The following is a 22,237-nucleotide window of genomic DNA, read 5'->3' on the forward strand; positions in this document are numbered from 1 at the left end:
AACAGAGTAGAGTATTGCTTTAATGACTTGAATGCAACATTGGAACAAACACCAACAGACTCGGCGTTATGATGCAGGCCATGGAAGCGGGAAGAACCCTAGAGTAATGTCTTCAGATCATGACCAAATGTCATACAAGAAGCACATAAAAGCAGCAGTCTGGTGGTGCAAGACGCCAATCCAGGAGAACAGCCAGTGTTCATTAGAAATGTCCTTCAAAAGGTCATCAAAACACAAACATCTTGACCAATAAACATATGTACATTATGACAGGATTTGTGTAATTTTTATTCTACATTGTGTCTGGATTTTGGTGTGTGCCAAAAACAGAAAAGACATCAAGACGATGACCTCCATAGATTAAAGACATTGGTTGCAGTCATTGTAATGTGAGCCATCACTCTGGTCCACCACGCTGGAACAAGAAAACAATCACTTAAAAAAACATTTCGTCATAACCGCTCACATTTAACAATTAGCTAGTTTACCTGGATGTAATCCATCTCTTCTACCACCAACGGTCTCCGACGGTACCTTGCAGGAAGCAGCTGAACGCATGCCAACGTGTCTGGTGTGCCCGGAATGGGCGGCAAAGTTACTCGACTTGATATTTGTGGTGGCGCTGAAGCTGATGGCGATATGGAGCTGTTAGGTTGTGGGACGGTGACTAATAATGTTTTTAATGCTTCTTGGGCTGGAGGAGAGAGAAAACAAGATACGATGATGATGATACGATGATGAAAATAAGCAGGAAATCGACAGTCCTAAAGTCTGTTCATTTCCTTCTAAAAGTCTCTCAAACTTTTTAAATCAAATAACTTTTTGTGTATTCAACTAAGGTGCACTTGGGCAGTAATTCTTTCGCGTACCACTAGAGGGAGCCTGCACACCAAAAGTACCACACTGAGCATCACTGGTTTAATACAAGTCCTGTCTACACATTGAAAAAAAAGTTTTCAGCAGTTTCAACTTTAAAAAATAAGTCATATCTAGGGTTTATCCAATATCACAGTTTGGTATAAGATACAATGCCACTCACCATTAGGCTTAGGGATGCCCAGTCTGCTGGGAAATTTAATCATGGGCGCATGAGGCCGCACAGCCTGAGGAAAGCAAAAACATCTGATGCAATGAAAAATAGGCTGTTCAAATGACACTACTGCTTAAAGCATGGAGTCAAAGTACTTAGGAAAAGATTTATTTTTTAATTTTTCCTATTTAAAGTGGCCTGTTGGTCATTATTCCGTAATAAAAAATAATAATACAGGGAAAAGTCACCTATGTAGTTATTTAAATTGTCTTTGTTTAGGACTACAGTCCAATCAAAATTGAGTTAAATGTTGAACTATCACATCCGTTGTTGGAATAAATGCCATGTCAAAATCAACAGCCATTTAAATTGAGTCGATCAATTGAATAAATAAAACATCTCAACTAAACCCCTCAATTAAATACCGTGTACTTTCTGCAGTCAAATGAGGAAATTCCTACGCCATTATCTTACAGTAGATCGGTCCGAATTCAACTGTTTAGCCAGCTAGCAGCCTCCTGAGCACGCATACTAAACACCCGCATTGACAAAGAAATTAAATTTACCAAACGTATACTTTAAATGGCCAAACACGTTAACTTCTGCTGCGGGGAAACGACATTTTTGACATCGAAAACAAGGACACCAACAAGGGTACGACCAACTTTTGTCACCGCACTAGGCCATCCTCCTTGCGCTAATTCGTCAAGCATTCCCGTCAAATACCCACCCACGGTATCGCTTATATACTTAAAACGAACATGACATGTAAAGCAGCCCAAAAGTTACGTTATCACAGGGAGACGTTACCTGAACAATTCTGGCGGCGGGAGCAGCCATTTTGGAGCTGACTTTGCTCCCCATGACGACCTCCGCGCTTTTATTTCCGGGTTGAAAAACAATTGCACTTCTCTTTTTTACGCCACAAGGTGGCGCCGCCCACAACACGCACTCCCGCAGTGATGTCTGCAAAGAGAATTGACGAAACCACAGTGCACAAGGTAAATTACATTAGCGTTACTGTATGGCCACTTTTAAATAATCAGACAACAACAACAACCCCCCCCCCTCCGAAAAATTACGTCACCTATCAGGCAAGCAGCGTTCTCGGCGTCAACAAAGCAAACACTAACACGCTAGCGGATTAGCTTCCTACCATAGCCGCAAAAAAATAGAGCCAAAACAGAGATCTAAATCCACCAGTCACTATATACTCCAAGTGGACCAACCCGTACACGCAAATATTTTAAATGGTACAGATGACGTCCGGAATTTGTAAGAAATGTTACGATATGTGTCGCATACCGGTGCCTTGGTGAAAGACAAACAGAGATCTTACCTGCTACCTTTTATTTTTACATTGCTCAGGAAATAATACATTAATCACGTGATATACATCGTCCAATAGGCAACGACGTATATAGCAGAGCTGGTCTAAGGAGGGAGATAAGTGTAATTTAGAAAACAATTAAAAAAAACTTTTTTTCTCAATGTCATTTACTGTGTAAAGCCCAATTTAATCTGTATTTTGCATCAGCCTTAAAAAAAACAAATTAGCTGTTTATAAATCAATTTCAAACTGGGTTATTTTGGTTCTGAATGGTAAAGTAAGAATTGTATTGCTCAGTGCTACTTTGACCTGTTTATTCCTTCGATTAGTTTAATAATTGGGTACAAATGTAATTTCTTTCAAATGTATTGCAAAGTTATTTTTCCTGTTTATTAACAGATTATTGTTATTTATTTTGGTATTATTTAATGAGCAAACAAACCCAAATTAACAATTGATCAGCATGACATGAGATTATTCTAATGCAAAATGGCTGCCATGGCAGCCTGGCTCAATATAGGTTGGGAAATACTAAACTTCGAAGTACAAAGTCAGGTTTTGTCGCTGCTGACCCCTTTAAACTACAATCTTCGGGTGTCGGAGTGGTTGCCTTCACTTGCCTTCGGTGTAGTCTGGCGTGAGTTCGCTTCCCCGCCTGACTACACTGTGTGTGTGTGTGTGTGTGTGTTAGTGCACCATAAAATTAAAAACACAATCATAAGTCTACAAAACATCGTCATACCAAATGGCGATTCTCCATTATGGCTCATGTATTTATAAATACAATCTAAATGTTTCGATTTGCAAACATTTCTTGTATCTTATTTTAAGCATGCATCTCATAGCAACAATCAAGACACCGATACACGTTGTATAAGGTCTGTCTTTATTTTACATAGTGGTCGTGTGTCAGGGAAAAGTCCCGATCTTAAATCATCAGATGCACTGAACAGTGCCAGTTACAAGTGAGGATCTGGTCAACATGGTGAAAATGCTGACATTTGCACACGTGTGTTATTCCACGGTTGTCTACGTTGAATCTCTGCTGTCAGGTCTGAGGGGTGCGGCACTAATTAAATCAGTGGCTCTTTGAGCGATCAAACAGCTCCTTGAGCTGTTGCTTAGAGGTGGCTTCTTTTTGCTGCATGAGATCAGCGTCGCCTTTGGTGACACCCCAGCTATCCGGGTCGGACATGGAGGAACACAGGGGACGGCCAGAGGCCGGCTTCAGGTTCTCCCAGTAGTCACGACGAGCTCTACGTTACACAAAAAGACAGAAATACCATAAGCTACATATTAGAGACGTATTTTTATTTTGCAGATTTTTTTGGGCCCTGTCATGACTCAATTTTGTACTTAAATTTGGGGTTTAATTCCACTTTTGGCCACCAGATGGCGGCACAGTACTGTTTAATACTAGCAGAAGAAGAGAATCAGGAAAAGATTAGAAAGAACGTCTCAATCGTTGAAAGCATGGCTGTAGGTTCATTTTAAAATGTACAGAAAATGTTTGGGAACTATTATATTAAATATATTGTGAGATGATATATTTGTTTGTTAGGAAATAATGGGATTTGTTTACTGTAAACACAGATATCGGTACACTGTACAACATTTTTGTCATATCCATTCTGTGTTTTTTGAAGTGTGTTTAAGGAACTTAAAAATAAGTGTCATAAATGCTATAAAAACATGCAGGGAGTATTTAAATAGTTAAATTCTAATTTAGTGGAGTTTTTACTGTATAGCAGTATATATTTATATATTAAAATGTGTTACATACAGTCTGATGAAAACCAAAGTAACAAGTTTTGGCCAAAATTCCAAAAAGTGTGTGCTATATATGCACCTGAAATTGCATGAAACCATATCCCAGTGTATGATTATGGATTACCTGGCTCTGACCCAGGGTTTGGTGTGCATCTCCAGACCCGCACCCCACATGCCGTGTTTCTCCGATCCAGCGGGCACAATTTTCCTCTCGGCCGCCAGCTCCTCTGCCACGGCCCTGATGTGGTACGGCTCAAATCCGCAGCAGCCGCCGATGAAGCGGATGCCGGCGTTGTAGGCCTCCCTGGCATACTTGTGCATGTCCCAGCGGGTCAGGATTCTGGGCTCCAGACCTAGGCAAGGATTTTATAAATTGCAAAGTGTACTACCTACTTGTAGTGATTAAAAAACAAAATATTTATTTATTTATTTCGTAGAATAGTAGATGTTTTTGTTCAAAAACGAGTGTTGTGAAACACTTACCGTTTTCTCAGAATCATTGATTTAGGATTAATTTTAGGCTTTGGTAACATTTTTAAAAAGTATTCATGGTTCATAATTTGATATTTGCAATTATACATAATATGTGCATAGAAAATTATTTAAGGGTTAAAAGTATAACGTGGTTCTTTTGTGTGTGTGTGATTACCGAAGGGGAATTCTGGCAGGTCGATGAATCCCTGGCAGTTGCAGTCGGGGGTGTGGTAGGCCAGAGGCTGCACCATGTAGTGAGCTTTCAGTCCAGCCTTCTCCACGCCCTCCTTCATCATCTTGACAGCATTCACACAGGTCAGTGGGTCAAAGTGGCAGTTGACACCCACGATCTGGGCACCTACGCAGGGAGACGGCACGCTGATGTGAGTTCACAAAATTCGCAGGAAAGCAGCTTTTCTATTTCAACGATTTATGGGTGAAAATGTAACCGAATCACTGTCGTCTGTACGCCTCCAAATGCTATTGGTTGCTATTGATTCCCATCCGTACTCCTAATGTGTTTTGTCAGTTGCCAAGATGTCCAATGTTCCCCCCTCTCTTATGTGAGAGGAATTTTCTTTTTGGGCTTTCTAAAAAGAGGCTTTAAGCTGTTTAATTCACTGTCTAGTACAGTTAACTGTCAGACAAAAAAAAAGAAAAGGGAAATTACATGTTTATTTAAACTACCGCACAACTCTGCCTTAGGGATCACCACTAGCTTAATGCTAACACATTGCAAAACACAAAAATGGGCTAGCAAATAGCAGCGATTGTTGTTGTGTTACAAGCTGTTAGCAACGGATATTTGAACACAAACAGTGACACAAGTATATATTCTTTATCTTCTGTGAAAATTGGCTAATATGACTAGCTTCCTGAGCCCTTTGTGAAACTCTTCTTCGTGTTTTTCTCGATGTTTGTAGTTACTGCCACCTGGTGGCCAAGGCCTGCACAACAGAAGGAGCACAAGGGCTCAAATGGATTAATGGCATTTTCCCTTTAAATGGGGAACAATGGTTTGAGATATGAGGGTGGTTACGGAACAAATTTAACTCGCAAGTCAAGGCACCACTGTCGCAAATATAGAGTCAGTTGTGTTTGTGTGTGAATGAAAAGTTCACCAACCAGCTTTGACCAGCCTGACAGCACACTCTCCAGGCGAGACGCCGTGCATGTCGCCTTCTGGCCCAATGCACAGAGAAGCGGCCACGGGCTTGCCTGTCCCCTTCAGCACCTCCACCGCCCACACGGCCTCCTCAACGTGTTCAAAGTACTGTGGGAAGGGCAAACCTCAATATGCAATAGCGAAAAATCGACAACGCGCGCGCGCGTAGAAGCGAGCATTCGCATCTACCTCAGCAATCAGGAAGTCTACGTTCTTCTTGATGAAAACATCCAGTTGCTTCTTGAAGATGGCCTTCACGTCGGCCTCACTCTTGCAGCTCAGGTAGGACGGCGTCTGAGACACGCCTCCCGCCACCAAGGCGTCGCCCTCTTTGGCCACCTGGCGGGCCAGGTCGCAGGCGGCCTCGTTGATTTGGGCGCCCTGTGCGATGAATGCAATATTATTGACGCTATGCGAAAATGTGGCTAAATCCAGCTGCTTCTGCAGTTAGAGGATTAAAAGTATTTGACTAGTTAGTTTTATTGAACATACGGTGTAGGTCATCTTGTTGCCCCTGTTCTCCAGTTTATCGTCACTGGCGTAGAAGGTGAAGGTCTGCATGACATTGGACCCTGCCCTCAAGAACTCCCTGTGCAGCTGGCGAACTGGAAGAGCAAACACGGTTACATCAAAAGCAAGGTTATACATTATAGTTCACGAAAACTAACAAAATAACTCAAATAAAAAAATATTTTTGTCAATTAAATAAATAAAAACTAGAGGAAATGATTTATAAAACTTGAACTACAAATTACGCAATAGGAAACATTTCCTTCATTTTCATCTTTAATACCATACCTTTGATTCATAAAAACAAAAAACAATGGCATCATTTTAAAGAAAGCGATATATCCCAAAATAGCATTTTTCCTAAAAATTGCATGAAATTAATGGTAATTTTTAGCGGTGGGAATCTTTGAATGTCTCACGATTCAATTTATAGATGTTCAAGGAATCGTAATGATTTACTCCAGTCTGACTCGCTAATGCTAATTAGTGCTCTACTCGCGGCACTTTTATCACCCAAAAGAACGTCTCCACGCTGCAAAAAAACAACTTTTATTGGAATAACTTGATCGTGACTTTTTCCTTCTACTCGCTAATGTGGCTACAACTTAACAGTGTATCAGACCGCGTGGAACCACACTGCCCCTAAGTGGCCAAATCGGGTACAACATGAACAGCGCTCCCAATGAAGGCACACACACAAACAAAGGGAAGACAGTATAAAATAATTTTAAATAAAATCAATTTTAAAATAGATTCTGAATCGTACTAAATGAGAATCGCAATTCTTATGAAAATCGATTTTTTGGGGCACACCCCTAGTAATTTTCTATTCTTCTAATGTCTAATTTTTAGTTCCTGATGTTAAAATAACCACAAGAGGGCGCTCGATACTCATATCGGCCACTGTCGCACGTACCGATGCCTTGAAATAAGGTTGGAATTGGCACTGATAGGATACCTGGTATCGGTACTTGGACATCCCTAATTTATACTTTTTGTGCAAGCTAACAAAACTACTCTAAAATACAATTAATACTAACTGGGTTTAAAAATCAAAAGTCAAAATGAAATAAAAACTAACTCTAATGAAAAATAAAAAACTACCATAACATTAATCAGAAGACACATAAAAAAAAGACCATAAAAAAAAAGAACCAGAATGTTCAAACCCCTAATCTAATCTTAAAAAGTGAGTTGACGCCTGGTCCTCACCTGCTTCGGGGTGCTCGGTGGCGGCCTCGGGGGTCCAGGGACCCGCCTTCACGTAGCCTCTCTTTTCCAGGGCGAACACAAAGCCGCCATCGCCGATCACCACCTCCCCAGCGTTGAGACGCTCCAAGATTCCCTGAGAGAAAGAAACAAAGGATGGATGTCAATTTAGGAATGACAATAAACCACAAAAATGATACTTGGAATGATAACTGATACATTCCTGTGCAAGATAGTTGAATATTAGTGAGAAGCCTCACACATCTTTGTGGATGCTTCAATCATCAAAAGCAACTTTTGACCTTCCGATCTACAAAACACTACAATTAATTGTTATTTCTTAGTTTAATGTACGGATTTGTGTCATGTTTTTTTTTTTTAATCACAAAACGAAGCTATTTGTAATATAATAATATCCCTGATCCTTAAAATACAATACCATCAATTTAGCCAAACATTTTCATTCGTAACCTAAAAGGCAAAGCATAATTTAAAGCAGGGGTGCTCAAATTCGGTCCTCGAGAGCCCCTATCCTTTCCCTCCTGCAGCACAGCTGAATCTAATGATCAGCTAATCAGCGAGCTTTGCAGAAGCCTGATAACGATCCTGATCACGAATCAGGTGTGTTAGTGGAGAGAAACATGGAAAACAGGCTGGATAGGGGGCTCTCGAGGACCGAACTTGAGCACCCCTGATTTAAAGGATTGTATTTCGGCATTTTCCTATTGCTTACCTTTGCTGGTGCCATATTCCCAGAGCTGCGTGGACCCCTGACTGCTCAGACTTTGACAGGTTGAAACAGACATTAAAATGGACCAGAACACTTCTTTAAATCCATTGCGACCAGGGGAGGGGTCAAAGCCAGAGACGCTCTGATTGGCAAAACACAAGTTACACAACAACTTGCCCCCCCTCACCTTTCCAGGTGAATGAGTGTGTTGTCACTGCGCGTTTACTAGTTTAGGCCGGATGGAAGTACACTTGTTGGTTTGTTTGCGCGTCTCGCTTTAAGTGTGAGTGTTGCTGACGAGACACGTTGATAAGATACGCAGACCCGGTACACAGCAAACATGCCTTAAAAAAAAAAAAGAAGAAGAAAAAAAATCCCTTGTAATCACAGCGTTGAAGGCATTCAATGCTAATAAGTGAAAGAAGATTCTTGTAGAACTTTAAACTGGAGGGGGAATGATTAAACCTGGAGTGTTTGTTTTGACTTTATGTGTTACGTAATATGTTACACTGTGGCATGGGCTGATCTTGTTCATGATCAAAAGTTAGTTTTTCAGTAAAAACATGACAGGTTACATAAAAACTTAAAGCTATACTTTCCTCATTTGTGTATTACTGTTGTTAAAACGTAACTCTCATTTGTTTCTTATGGTAACGCCACAATGCTAAATCTTTTGTATTTGTTTATTTATTTTTTGGGTTATTTAATATCCATTGCTCTCTGGGTACATGTTATTTATCGTCTTAAATTTAGTAGCAGAGTACCTTATAATTTCGAATGGGAAATGGGGGTAGGATTAAATAAATGTTCTTCTTCCCACTCCCGTGCAGGCATAACTGGACTTTATCTGCGTTTTATTTTTTTGCTCTTTGTGGAATCTGACACTTGCTTTTGTTATTGCCTGAATTAGTTTTTTATTTTTTATTAAATAAGTCAAAAAATTTTTGATTTAGATTCTGGATCAAGTCTGTTTTTCAATCTGATTAGCATAATCCTGCTCAAAAAATATTTTGTCAGTCAAAAACGTAACAAAACACATAACTGAAATCTGTTCATGACCATATAGTTACTCAATGTCTGTTTTATCATAATGATCTGGACGTTGAGTTGGCTATCAATACATATTCAGCTATGCTATGGAGTTAGCCACGTGTTTCAGTTTTCCACATTCTTATTCCAGATTCCCGATCATGATCCAAAGTTAATAAATCTAAATCACATACTATATAACTCGTCTTTTCTTATGTCAATTTAAAGTTCAATCAATTAGTGATGTGCTCATTCTGCACAACCAAGTCAAAAATAGATTTAAAACCTTTAGAGCTGTAGGTTTAAAAACGATCCAGATCCATATTCCAGAGCCAGATGATGATTCAACCAGTTTGGTTCTTGGGTCATGCCGGAGCTACCATAATCTAGATCATGTTCATGTCAAACCAAAGCTACGCAATACATTTAATCAGAATCAATTAATTTTTAGAGTTTTCAATCGTTACAAAAGATCCAGATTCCAAAACTCCATCAATATGGTCATACCAAGAATTTTTTGTCATACTGAAGTTTTTACAGTATGTTGACCAAAACTGATCTGGATCCATGACTCCAGATCTAGATTTTTGAGTTACATCTATTGCTTTAGTTTTTACAGATTAGATCTAATCCAGATTTGATCTGAATCCACATTGGCAATCTAGATCATCATCACCAAAAGTTCCTTTAATTCTGGTCTTTGTTTCACACCAACTGTGGGACATGTTCAACAAATGATCCAGATCAATAATTTCAATCATCAAAATAAAACCATACAAACATATGTGGGCTTTGCAGAGATAATAATAACTTGCCACAATTAAACTATCAGGTTTATTGTTTTGACGTTTACAGCATATTGCAGCGTGCATCATCGTTTCAAGCGCTTTTGTATCCTCAAGCCGTCATCTTTTTTTTTCTTCTCATTGCTTCGATTTCCCCACTTTGTCTTGCAGTTCCATCACACGCTTCATTTCCTGGTCGCTGGTGGCCTCCTTGTGCTGCATGAGCTCAGAATGACCCCTCGACATACCCCAGCAGTCTGGAGTGGACATGGAAGGACATTTGGGGCGGCCGGACGCAGGTAGGAGATTTTCCCAGTAGTCACGGCGAGCCCTGAAGGAAATATCGACAACAACTAAACAAACAATCTTTGAGGGCTACGGACGACTATAAATCCAGTGGGTGCTTTACCTGGCTCTGACCCAGGGTTTGGTGTGCATCTCCAGACCGGCGCCCCACATGCCGTGTTTGTCCGACGCCGGGGGCAACATCCCCCTCTCGGCCGCCAGTTCCTCGGCCACGGCCCTGATGTGGTACGGCTCAAATCCGCAGCAGCCGCCGATGAAGCGGATGCCGGCGTCGTAGGCCTCCCTGGCGTACTTGTGCGCATCCCAGCGGGTCAGGGTCCTGGGCTCCATAGCTTAAAGCAGCCGATAATCATTGACGGCGCAATGCAAGTTGGTGCTGTGGTGTACGTTATTAGATTATACCGAAGGGGAATTCTGGTATGTCGACGAATCCCTTGCAGTTGCAGTCGGGGGTGTGGTAGGCCAGAGGCTGCACCATGTAGTGAGCTTGCAGTCCAGCCTTCACCACGCCCTCCTTCATCAACTTGACAGTCTTCACACAGGTCAGTGGGTCGAAGTGGCAGTTGACGCCCACAATTTGGGCACCTATGGCATCACACCAATATCAGTGCCGAGTTGCATACTACAGAACTAGAACAGAGGAGTCCAAACTTTTTTCTTTTTTGCTACATTTACAGATTTCTTTTACAGTTCATAAGCAAGGTTATTTTAGTTGACAAAAACTAACAAAGTAATTAAAAATAAATGAAATGCTTCTTTAAAAAAAAAAAACTAACTGAAATTACATTTTACGTTGACAAAGCTAACTAAAATTATGGCGAAAATATTATTTGTTTTTGTCTTTGGTATACATGAGGCGTTAGAGTTGAGTTGAAATGTGATTTTAAGGACGTTTGAAAGTGTGTCACACAAAAGTGACATCATCTTGCAGCAGCCAATAGAAAAGCACCTTGAGAACAATTTTGTGTGCTTGACTTTTGGCTCCAATGGCTCAGACTCAGCACAAATGTATGCAACACTAGGTAAGAAATGTGCTATTTTTTAAATTTTTATTTTACCATTGTGTTCATTAAATATTAGACACAAATAAAAAAAATAAAAATAAAAATAAAACTCATACTGAAACAAACTAAAACTAAGCATTTTTTTAAATAACTAAAACTAATACAAACTAAATTACCACCCTGAAAACCAATTAAAACTAACTACATTTAAAAAACCGAATAAAAACTAACTAAAATAAAAATGTCAAAGCTATAATAATCCTGCTAAGGCAAAGATTTTGGGGTGGCCCTCTGCCCTTTATTGCCCTAGAATAGATTCACCCCTGCACTGAACATTTGCCAAATCCCTTCTCAAAATTCAGAACCAAAACATGAATAAACTGTAGTAAGATGACCAAAAAAAAAAAAACCTACAGTCAAATGTCATTTTTAAAATATGCTACGGGCCGCTAAAAAGTGGATGGTGGGCCGCAAATGGTCCCCGAGTCATAGTTTTGACAAATATGCATTAGAACATTATCAGTGGGATCGTTTGTTGTTCATTTTTACCAGGTGTGTCCATGGTGCACATTCACCAGTTACACATCCACCAGTTAATCAGACATGATGAATAGCGTACCGGCCTTCACCAGCCTGACGGCGCACTCGCCAGGCGAGACTCCGTGCGGGTCGCCCTCGGGTCCCATGCACAACGTGGCGGCCACCGGCTTGCCGCTGGTTTTCAGCACCTCCACGGCCCACGCGGCCTCCTCGACGTGCTCGAAGTACTGCGCATGACAAAGGAGTCATTACTTGGCTTCACGTATAAATGACAACAATTGAGAAACATCTAAAACATGCAGGACTTCGGCACTCGAGGACCTGTGCCTTAAAGGGGAAGTCAACCTTTAAATTTGTTTTGACAATAACAAACATGAAATTCTGATTAATATTACATTTGTGGAGTACGAGTTATGAAGCAAAATCCATCCGTTTTTTTCCCATCTCAGGCGGAGGCCATTTTGCCACTTGCTGTCGACTGAAGATGACATCACAGTTGCTTAGGGCTCAGGCAACGACCAATCACAGCTCACATGTTTTCTGAAGCTGAGCTGTGATTGGTTGTTACCTGAAACCTGAGCAACTGTGATGTCACTTTCGCTCGACAGCAAGTGGCAAAATGGCCGCCTTCTGATATTGATAAAAATTGCTGGATTTTGCTGCTTAACTCATATTCCACTAATGCAATATTAATCCAAATATTGTATTTAGACTAGTGGGGCTGCATAAACATTATTGTCAAGACATTTTTGGGGGGTTGACTTCCTTTTTTTTAAAGGGATACTTGACTCATTGAGCCATTTTCAGGAGTAAAAGTTAATATTTTATACAGAATTAATTTGATAACTTCAATACTTTTCATGTACAATTAATACCCCCCAAAAATAATTCCACTTGCTGTCGACTGAAGATGACATCACTTGTGCTGAGGAAGTAGGCAACGACCAATCATGGCTCATTTTGCTGACCAAACCAAGAAAACAGGTGAGGCATGATTGGTCGTTACATACTTCCTCAGCACAGGTGATGTCATCTTCAGTCGACAGCAAGTGGAAAAAATAGTTTTTAAGGTATTAATTGCGCATGGAAAATAATAAAGTTATCAAATTAATTCTGGACAAAATATTTACTTTTTACTGCTGAAAATGGCTCATTGAGCCATTAAGAGAAGAAACAAATTGGGATTGGAAAACAAGTTTGACGCAATAGTGGTCTATGAGCAAACATTTGTCAAAACTATCCATATTTTTTGAAAGATAGCATGCAGAAGCACCCAGGCTAAGGCACTAGTTACTTTGTGACACTTCAAGTAATTTGTTGAACCTTACTTTCTAAGATGTTTTTGCGGTAAAGTCTAATTTCACGGGCGCGGCCATCTTGGAAATGGGAGTTGGCAGATGCAACAGGAAAAGTGCTGAGTGCTATAAAGGACTGCCCCCTATACTGTATATGAAAGTTGGAACTAAACGTACCACTCTAGTTCTCAGTGGCTCCATAGATGTCTACCTCAACAATCAGGAAGTCCACGTTCTTCTTCGTGAACACTTCCAGTTGCTTCTTGAAGAGGGCCTTCACGTCGGCCTCACTCTTGCAGCTCATGTAGGACGGCGTCTGAGAGACGCCTCCCGCCACCAAGGCGTCGCCCTCGCTGGCCACCTCGCGGGCCAGATCGCACGCAGCTTCATTGATTTGGACCCCCTGAAAGTTTTGAGAAGCAGTCGATCACATGACTTGGCCTCATATACACACTGAAAAATGCTGTGTTGTGGTGGATTTTAAAAAGATTGGGTAGCTTTTACTTAAGGTTGGTTTAATTATTTTTGACCTAGCAGATTGCGGTGAAGAGTGGATAGTTGAACTGGAAGTACATTTCATGTAACATTCTAAGAAAATTGTGATGGTTTCTGATTGGCTGTTTTTAGCCACAGCTATGCTGATAGCCGGGATAGCGTTAACCCATCAGTATGTGTGGTTTTTACCTCTTCTTGGATCAAAATCTTGACCCAACGCTGGGTTTGCAATTTCTCCCAATTTAGGTTACTCTTGACTCAGCAGTTGTTCCTCTTTTTATTTTCTGTTTTCTGAAAATTCAATATTATACATTGGCAGCCTTCCCGAGTCAACATGTCATTATCGCTCTCTTTGTGTGTGCGTGTGTGTGCGTGCATGTGAGATTGTGCTCTTTAATTCACCTGAAACCTGTTATAAATCCAAAACTCTTCATCTTAATCGGATACTTCAGAGTATAGCCAGAGTCGTGAAGTTGTCAGGAGAGCAGAAGAAGGATCAAAGGAAAGAGAGATGAAACAAAGTGAAATTTACCACCAACCAGACACCGCCCTCCGACCACAGTTACAAATCCAGAATCTTTCGTCAACCCCAGACAGGCTACATCTAAATTCCAACAGATTAGGGAGACATTAAGAGATCAGAGGAAAGACTAAAGGAAGGAAGGATGGATGGATGAAGCAGTGTGAGATCCACAATTCAGCAACCAGTGGGAGAAGCAAACTCTTTTTGAGTTTCAGTAGATGCTGGTGTGGAGGATCTGGCATACATGGGAACCTCCGCCAAAGAGGGAAGCCGTTGACCTCGGCCCGACAAGGCAAGCCCAGCCCCCAGCCCCCAGCCCCCAGCTCTTCCCCCCCCCCCCCTCCCCCAGGCCATGGCAGCACTAGGGCACAACCCCCCGGCCGGAGAGCGCACCCAGAAGCCCGGAGTGCCCATTGCAGTGTTTCTCATTGGGACACCCACCGTCAGTTGTAGACTCTGGCCTCTGTTCTCCAGTTTGTCGTCACTGGAGTAGAAGCTGAAGGTCTGCATGACGTTGGATCCGGCTCTCAGGAACTCTCTGCGGAGCTGCCTGACTGAGAGCGTCATCCGTCAAGCTTTTATGCGTCTGTGTATCTTGGAACGTGCACGTTCGGTGAGCCTTACCGGCCTCGGGATGGGTAACAGTCGCTTCGGGGGTCCACGGCCCGGCCTTGACGTAGCCCCTCTTCTCGAGGGCAACCACAAAGCCCCCATCACCGATCACCACCTCGCCCAAGTTCAGACGCTCAATGATGCCCTGTGTGAACACAAACGCTTTGCATGGTCTTTATGTATGTTAGGATCATCGAAGACTGAAAACTATCAATGTTTGTGAACGTGAATGTGAATGGTTGTTTGTCATTGAGTTCCCCATGATTGGCTGCCCCCCCCCCCCCCTAACCCCAATGCAGACCATAATGAGGACAAAAAGAATACCGAAAACAAACGGAAGCTAATGGCTTCATCAGCAATTTTGTAGGTCAACGATGCCAGTGTCATACAGTTTTGTAAACAAAACTGAACAAATGCGTCGATGCCGTGAAGATTTCATGTTTATGATTGCTTTTATGACAGAAAAAAAGCTAAGGCACCGGGTGCAAAGGTCCGATGATAAAAAGGCGCTTTTACGCCGAGGGCTGTTGCAACAGCGCGCTAAGCTACACTGGAAAATGTCAACAAATTGAACTCACTTATTAGGACAGGGACACTTACGCAACCGACCAAGGTATGAGAGCTGGATCAAATCTGTAAGTTAACTGGAGCTGTCATCAAGAAGCTGACTTGTTATTGTGGTTTAACGTTCTATATAAGTCCATATTTAGCTACCAGAGAGAGGATGCGTAATTTGCATTTCTTGACTAGATTTCTCTTGGATTGACTCTTCTAGAGACTGTACGTCGTATTGGTGTATTTATTGTCACAAAACAAAATCTCTGCTGACCTTTTTGATGGGTGCCATGTCCGCTTGCAACAGAAGCAATCCCTGAATCGTTGCTTCCAAATCCCACACAAAGGCAATTATTTTCCACTTTTTATACCCGTGAAGAATAATGGTTGGATTATATATTCATGCTGGTGTTTTATTACTAGAACTGCCACACCATTTACTTAAGTAATTTGAAACTGTTGACACCCCCAATGAAGTTCACAGAGAGCTTTCAGTTCAATCATTCAAGAATTCTCCTTTTAAACATTAACGGCAGCTTCTTTATCAAAGAGTCCATGTGTTTTTGCTGAAATTGTTATAAGTCAAGTCATCTTGTGGTAGAAGTCTGTCAATATTTTAAAGTCACAGCAAAGGCCTACAACGCAACATGCTCTCTGACCTTTGCCATGATGCTTTTTTTGTTAGCATGACACTAACAAGCATGCTCAAAAATAGCTTTAAAAAGTTTGCTAAGGTCAGGCTCAAGTCGACTTTAACACTTGCTGTAGATCATTATTATTTTTTGTTAACCTACAACATCTTCCTGTTTTTAAATGAATGCGCACACGCATGCACACACACGTTTGTTTTACTATCTTTGTGGGGCCATCTCATTGACATAATGCATTTCCTAGCACCTTCCCCGAACCCCAAACCATCAAAAATGATTGCCTACCCCCATTCCTTACCCCAAACCTCAACCATAACCCAATTCAAACCTAAACTCAGCAAAAAGGCCCCACAAGGACAGGTGGCCCCACAACTATGAAATCCCGATATATTGGCCCCAATATGGAACAAAAACAAGACCACACACACACAGAGACACACACACACACACACACACACACACACACACGCGATATGGTTTATTAACCTTCAGCAGAGCGCTGTCAATTCTGGGTCGATCCAGTTTAGAGAGATTAGCGGCGCCCCTCCACCTTGGAGTTTATCAACAGTGTCAAAGTGCAACCTCCCCCGACCCCCCCGCGCCTCCAACCCACAGTTCACCAAAGGATATCATCAGTGGGGTTTTAATGCATCACATAAGTGACCTGATTAGACGACAATATATCTCAAAACCACCTTGAAATTTGATCTATTGACCTTTTTGTGTTGAAATTTAAATGAATCGATACAAGCCGGGACACTGCTGTGTTCTTATAAGCAAAAAATATGCTGGTGCATTTTTTCCCCACAAACAAATAAAATAATCCATATTAATTTATTACAAATCAACAGATTTGTTTATATATCAATATATATATCTATATATATATATATATATATCAATATATATATCTATATATATATATATATATCAATATATATATATATATATATCAATATATATATATATATATATACATATATATATATATATATATCAGAAGCAGATCGTATTCTGTTTCCCGGTCCCGTCACGATTGTGTGGCAACTTGTTGCTAGGCAGAGTTCACAGGGCTCGATCATAACTGCGCCATAGATCAGACAGACGCATTTTAATGACTACTCTGTATTAAATATAAGAGACTGCAAAAACGCAGTCAACCGTGCAAATTTGCATGGGATATTTCATATTACATATGATTTATGTTACATGGTTACGTGGCAGCGAACTCTCAGTTCACTTCACAACACGCAGAAGATTGGCAGACGACTGTATTATTACTGCAGTTCACGGAGTTACTTACAGTAGTTGAGAAACTCTTCTTGGTTTGTGTTGCAACTTGCACGTATCGCGTCTTGGCATCTTTGAGTGTATATGTGCAACTTCGGAGACAACTTTCAGGGTTATGGCGCCACTGATCTCGTCGTCAAGGGGGTTAATGGCCACTCTTGTTTGTAGGGAAGCTTCACATGAAGCTCAAAGTTCTACGGCGGCCTATATTACATCATATGGACTGACCCCGAAGATCGTCAATACTCCGGTCTCCATTTATGGCTACGGGGGCTTTTCCTTTTTTCTTTTTTTTTTCTCTTTGGCCTCATAAACTTCATCCAAAGTCTTTACTATAGCTTACCATTATGAATGTGTGACTTTTATGAACATTATCATAACTTAAAGTACGTCTATCCGTACTTCTTCTGGCTATTGCTGTTTGTTTTATAGCTAGCGACAATAGATAGATGACTGTTGTTATTTTTTTATTCTATTATTTTTATTCTTGTATTTTCTTGTAAAACTACAGCTTTTCTTTGTTGCAATTTGATGTAAATTGACAACTTTATCCCCATCATATTCTGACATTATTTTTTATATTATGACTTTATTCTTGTAAAATTACGCCCGTTTGGCAAAATACATTTTTAACAGAAAATTACATTATGAATATAATCTTATAGTATTTAGGATTTAGTTGTTCTATCATGAATGTTTTTCATGGTAGTCTACCTTTGTGTAATATTACAACTAGACTTTACACCATTCTGATCGTCTGGATCGGGATCGACCCATATTTTGCATTTATGCAAAATCAGTGATCGGTTATAATGTCTTAAAGTGACCAATCGATCAATGACGTGATTGATCAGCTCCGTGAAGTAAGATATTACATGTTATGTGTATTGTTTCTCAGTGATTTTTGAAGAATATTTGGGGTTCCGTTGTATTTTTTTTAGATTCATTTCGATTGGCGTCAAATCATACGTGGGTTTTCGGTATTTGTGGGCGGGCCAGTCCCTATCCCCGAATGATGGGGTTTGACTACAGAATAAAAAGTTGTTTAAATAGACATGTTGCTTCACCTTCTTTCCGAATCGGTGATCAGTTATTTTTTCTTTCTTTTGAATTTTTTTTTTTTATTGTGAAAATCCTAATTGCAATTTAACTCTTGTTATGGTATCTCACATATTCTAAAACATATATATAACTTAATTCTGTAAATATTATGAGTTTTTCCACATAAAATTATGAGTCTTCTCATCACATCTCAAATTATGAATGATTTAATCTTATATATATATATATATATATATATTTTTTTTTACTCTATGTTCTATCCATTTTCCCCCCTCTGGCTGTTTTACGCTGACCCGTACTGAATGATTTATTTATTTATTATTATTATTATTATTTGTAGCCACAACTAGTTGTCACTGGCTGTGACTGGAAAAGGACAAAGCCAAAGCAGTTCAAACATGGTTTCCGAAGCGTGGGTCGGTGCACCAGGTGACCACGACAGGGAAGGGGGAGGAGTTAGTGTTGACGTTGCGTAAAAAAAAAACAAGCAAACAAAACAGAAAATATAAGAGTTTGAGGCAGGGAGCGTGGATGTGTGCAAACAAGAGTTAAAGACTGTGTGGAAACACATCTGACAAGCTGATAAAGTTGTGGTTAACTTTTTACTTGCCAATGATAAGTTGCAGCCTTCTGGCTTGTCACGTGTTCTCTTGATAGCAAAAGACATGCAACTAAAAATATCACTTCTCACTGTGCATCTGCACAATTCTCCTGTGTTTATCACATCGGGTCTGTTGTATTAGAAGTGTTGCTTCACTCTGTGTGCCACTTTTTTAACCCCCACGCCCTCATCTGGTCCAATCACAGCTCAAGTTGCTGCTCATACTTTGTGGATTTGTTGACCACAGCAGGCCAAATGAGGAAAAAGGCATTGAGTTCTTGAGCAGGGGAAAAAAAAGAAGACAGCGAATGAGCGCTCTCTGTGGACAAATAAATTGACGTGTTACTTTGCAACATTCTTATCACTATTGTCTTCAGTAACACCATAAAAGTAACGCTTGTAACAAACAGACCGCGGCTGTTGTAAAAATAGATTAGGCATAATGTGTAATACAGTTATTTCAAACCACCGTGCCGTGAGAGATCATAAGATGTGCCGCGGGAAATCATCCAATGTCAGTGAATTAGACCAAAAAATATGCATTCATTACAAATAAGGTTTTTTTTTTTACACCGTAACAAAAGTGATACATTAAGTGGACTCTTAAAAAAAAAAAAGTGTGCCCCTTATGTGAGTACAGATATTTTTATATGAATAGTTGTTAACTTATTTTTTTACTTTACCTTCATTTATTTATTTATTCGTTTGTTTTTAAGAATACATAAATATTACTTAGAAAATTGTGTGTACTGTCAATAAAGTAGTGGCAGATTAACTGTGTAACATATTTATTTTATTTCCCTGTGGCGCCAATATTTGTGAAATCCAAACAAACTGGAGGTGGACCAGTTATCACCAACTCAGATGTATGAATAGTTGAGCCACACGAGGGCGCTTTAGAGCACATTTGTCAGCACATAGGCTGTATCTTCTCCAACATAAACATAGGGGGGGGGGGGGGACTTTGTGAAACGTCACTGAATTATATGATATAGATATGCAGGATTTAAAAGAAAGTTTAGAAAAGAGAGGGTGTACTGGGAAAAAAAAATCCTCAACAAAGTACAGTTCTCAGGATTTGTTCAAATTGACTATTGCAGTCCATTTTTATTTTCTCTCATCTAAAATGATTATTGAGTCTAAGTACTTTTTTCCAGCATTGATTATTGACATTCAACAGTTCTAATCTCCCAAAAAAAGTGAACAAAATTGAGAAGCTGCAGCCAACTCTTCTAAAAAAAAATTTTTTTTTTAAACAACAAAAAACAGCTGTTCTGTGGTAATTGCAACATTACTCATATTTTATTCCTTTAAAATGAAACTTTGAATGACACTTTATTGCAGTAAAATGACAAGATTAGTTTTGTAAAATTACAGCTTTGATCCATTTATTTTCATTTTGTAAATGCATGATGTGCACATAAAGCAACATAAAAAAATACGTTAAAAAAAACTTTTTAAATGAACATTTCTTTCCATCAGCAGATGATATCTCTACTTCTTAAAATCAAAATTGCATCATTTATTTGCTCAGTTGGCGTGCAGTAAGCCATTAAACGCCTCTTTTGGGAACTAAAAATATAACATGAAATTGCTCCCTTGTCCAAAAATTGCCAAATGATGTAATTTGGTAAAAACATGGAGAGAAAAAAACATTGAGAGTGTAATGATACCCATATTGTATGATTCAATCAAGTAAATAACAGGGGGGGAGAGTTTTCACTGGTTACATTTGGCCAAAACGGTTTCTTCAAGAAGACATAGCTAGCAAATGTACAAGAATGTAAACGTGTGCATTGTTATATGAAGAAGCATCCGAAAATTGCCGATTATCTGATGTCTCTGTAAGACTACCCTGCTGGACTCCTATCCTGTGGTGTGGCTTGTGTCATGAGTGTTTGTCTTGGTCTCCTAGCAACCGCCAGGAATCTCTTCCCATCACAAGTCATGAAGTGACCTGCGTGTGCGCGTTGTATTTATCTTGGCACGCTGAGCAGCGAACACAAATTGTGCATCGTGCAGGATGAGTCACGTCGTTGATGCTGCAATCGTTCCTTCATGTTTGTGAATAATATGTTGACATTAATGGAAGACGCTGCTTACATAAATACAAGATATATGTAAGCAAATGGGAGCAATGTGTGTGTGTGGTCCCACTTTGAGTTTAGTGTGCGATGACCATATACAGTAAGAAGTATGAGTCCTCAAATTACGTCGTACGTCGTTCAAACTTTACGGCGCCCGTGCCTCGTCTGTAACACCTTCCTTTTCGTTAATTTCCCACAGAATTCACGCCATTTTAAAGTTATTTAAAGTTGTGTTGTTACCCCCAGGAACGGGCGTCCGTCGCACATGTCGGCTCGCCCTCAGGCGCGTCACATTTCTGTTTCAATTCTGTTTTGAATTGGCTCCGCTCTACCGTACCGTCCGTTAGCAATGAATGTCCGTGCGGAAACACGAAATAGTGTTTCAGGCTTTGTGTTTTTTATTACTGTACAAAGTGTTTAGATGTAAATATCGACTTTAACTTAAGTCGAAATTCGTGTTACATCGCCAGCGTAGGAACAGAACTCCGCCGTAATTTGAGGACTCCCTGAATTTTTATTATTATCTTTGCTATGAGGTGCCACCTTGAACTCCCAAAGAGAATGACACCAAATGGACGGTAGGATGGATTTGCAACACCAAGCCACATGAAAATGGCTAGTCGGTCAATTCCCACAGTTTACAAGGGAAAGTAAATGTACACCATTATGCCCGACTTTCTCAGCCATGACTTTGCAAATACGCTACCCGAAGGTTAAATTATAGCCAGTGGTGATTATGCGCAAGGTAAGCAGAGCTCTCTCTCTCTCTGTCTCTCTCTCTCTCTCTCTCTCTCTCTCTCTCTCTCTCTCTCTCTCTCTCTCTCTCTCTCTCTCTCTAGGATTTACATCTCAAAGCCAAATGTACAGCTTCTCAAGCGACTGACATAATTTATGTACATATAATTGAAGCCCCAGCGAAGAAACGCATGTTTATCTCTGAGCGCCCGTGCACCACAAATGGCAACATGACGCAGCGGAACTTCCTCCCTGTGTCTTCTCACCACCAAAGTTGTGTTTCCCACTGAGGCCTCACAACACACTCACAACCTCCCATAGTGTTCTCACCAAGCAAAAACACGCGTGGGGAAGAAAGAGGAAGCCCTAAAAGATGACCAAATGACACAAAGGCCGGTCAATGCCAGGGCAGGCAGCGCGTGATTTATCAAACAGTCTCGAAAAAGGAAA

General features: G+C 40.4%; 3 protein-coding genes across 6 annotated transcripts; all 3 read right to left on the reverse strand.

Annotated features, from left to right (window-relative positions):
* Positions 1-2: 2 nt before the first annotated feature.
* On the reverse strand, positions 3-2,397 carry kgd4 (alpha-ketoglutarate dehydrogenase subunit 4). Of its 3 annotated transcripts, none has more exons than XM_086076806.1 (5): positions 2,370-2,397; positions 1,841-1,996; positions 1,040-1,103; positions 489-694; positions 3-415 (listed from the first exon to the last, which is right to left on the reverse strand). In XM_086076806.1, exons 2-5 carry the CDS (start codon positions 1,892-1,894, stop codon positions 398-400), a joined length of 342 nt encoding a protein of 113 aa, XP_085932932.1. In that variant the 5' UTR covers positions 1,895-1,996; positions 2,370-2,397; the 3' UTR covers positions 3-397. The 3 variants fall into 3 exon arrangements, with proteins under 3 accessions (XP_085932932.1, XP_085932931.1, XP_085932933.1); XM_086076805.1 differs by lacking the exon at positions 2,370-2,397 and adding an exon at positions 2,118-2,313; XM_086076807.1 differs by lacking the exon at positions 2,370-2,397 and having other exon boundaries at positions 489-628; positions 1,841-2,091.
* An 828-nt stretch (positions 2,398-3,225) lies between these two features.
* On the reverse strand, positions 3,226-8,389 carry LOC147173628 (betaine--homocysteine S-methyltransferase 1-like). The gene is made up of 8 exons (XM_086075423.1): positions 8,222-8,389; positions 7,492-7,624; positions 6,262-6,374; positions 5,959-6,150; positions 5,730-5,877; positions 4,780-4,962; positions 4,255-4,483; positions 3,226-3,616 (listed from the first exon to the last, which is right to left on the reverse strand). Exons 1-8 carry the CDS (start codon positions 8,234-8,236, stop codon positions 3,439-3,441), a joined length of 1,191 nt encoding a protein of 396 aa, XP_085931549.1. The 5' UTR covers positions 8,237-8,389; the 3' UTR covers positions 3,226-3,438.
* A 1,678-nt stretch (positions 8,390-10,067) lies between these two features.
* Positions 10,068-17,477, reverse strand: LOC147173629 (betaine--homocysteine S-methyltransferase 1-like). 2 transcript variants are annotated; one of them, XM_086075422.1, is made up of 8 exons: positions 17,316-17,477; positions 14,820-14,952; positions 14,637-14,749; positions 13,389-13,580; positions 11,962-12,109; positions 10,741-10,923; positions 10,442-10,670; positions 10,068-10,363 (listed from the first exon to the last, which is right to left on the reverse strand). In XM_086075422.1, the coding sequence occupies exons 3-8, from the start codon at positions 14,703-14,705 to the stop codon at positions 10,171-10,173; spliced, it is 1,014 nt and encodes a 337-aa protein (XP_085931548.1). In that variant the 5' UTR covers positions 14,706-14,749; positions 14,820-14,952; positions 17,316-17,477; the 3' UTR covers positions 10,068-10,170. The 2 variants fall into 2 exon arrangements, with proteins under 2 accessions (XP_085931548.1, XP_085931547.1); XM_086075421.1 differs by lacking the exon at positions 17,316-17,477 and adding an exon at positions 15,637-15,820.
* Between the last annotated feature and the right edge of the window lie 4,760 nt (positions 17,478-22,237).

This window comes from Leptonotus elevatus, chromosome 5 (genome assembly GCF_054856555.1).
Source record: "Leptonotus elevatus isolate MCC_2025b chromosome 5, RoL_Lele_1.0, whole genome shotgun sequence".
NCBI classification, from domain to species: domain Eukaryota; kingdom Metazoa; phylum Chordata; class Actinopteri; order Syngnathiformes; family Syngnathidae; genus Leptonotus; species Leptonotus elevatus.

Excerpts from the sequence above, each read along its gene's own strand:
- kgd4 (XM_086076806.1), bottom strand. The coding sequence starts at position 1,894 with ATGGGGAGCAAAGTCAGCTCCAAAATGGCTGCTCCCGCCGCCAGAATT. Across the intron at positions 1,104-1,840 it reads CCGCCGCCAGAATTGTTCAG|GCTGTGCGGCCTCATGCGCC; the intron begins GTAACGTCTCCC and ends TGCTTTCCTCAG. Across the intron at positions 695-1,039 it reads GGGCATCCCTAAGCCTAATG|CCCAAGAAGCATTAAAAACA; the intron begins GTGAGTGGCATT and ends TCTCTCCTCCAG.
- LOC147173629 (XM_086075421.1), bottom strand. Across the intron at positions 14,750-14,819 it reads TGTTACCCATCCCGAGGCCG|TCAGGCAGCTCCGCAGAGAG; the intron begins GTAAGGCTCACC and ends TGACGCTCTCAG. Across the intron at positions 13,581-14,636 it reads GCCAGAGTCTACAACTGACG|GGGGTCCAAATCAATGAAGC; the intron begins GTGGGTGTCCCA and ends CAAAACTTTCAG.
- LOC147173628 (XM_086075423.1), bottom strand. Across the intron at positions 6,151-6,261 it reads GCAACAAGATGACCTACACC|GGCGCCCAAATCAACGAGGC; the intron begins GTATGTTCAATA and ends TTCATCGCACAG. Across the intron at positions 4,963-5,729 it reads TGTCAGGCTGGTCAAAGCTG|GTGCCCAGATCGTGGGTGTC; the intron begins GTTGGTGAACTT and ends CTCCCTGCGTAG.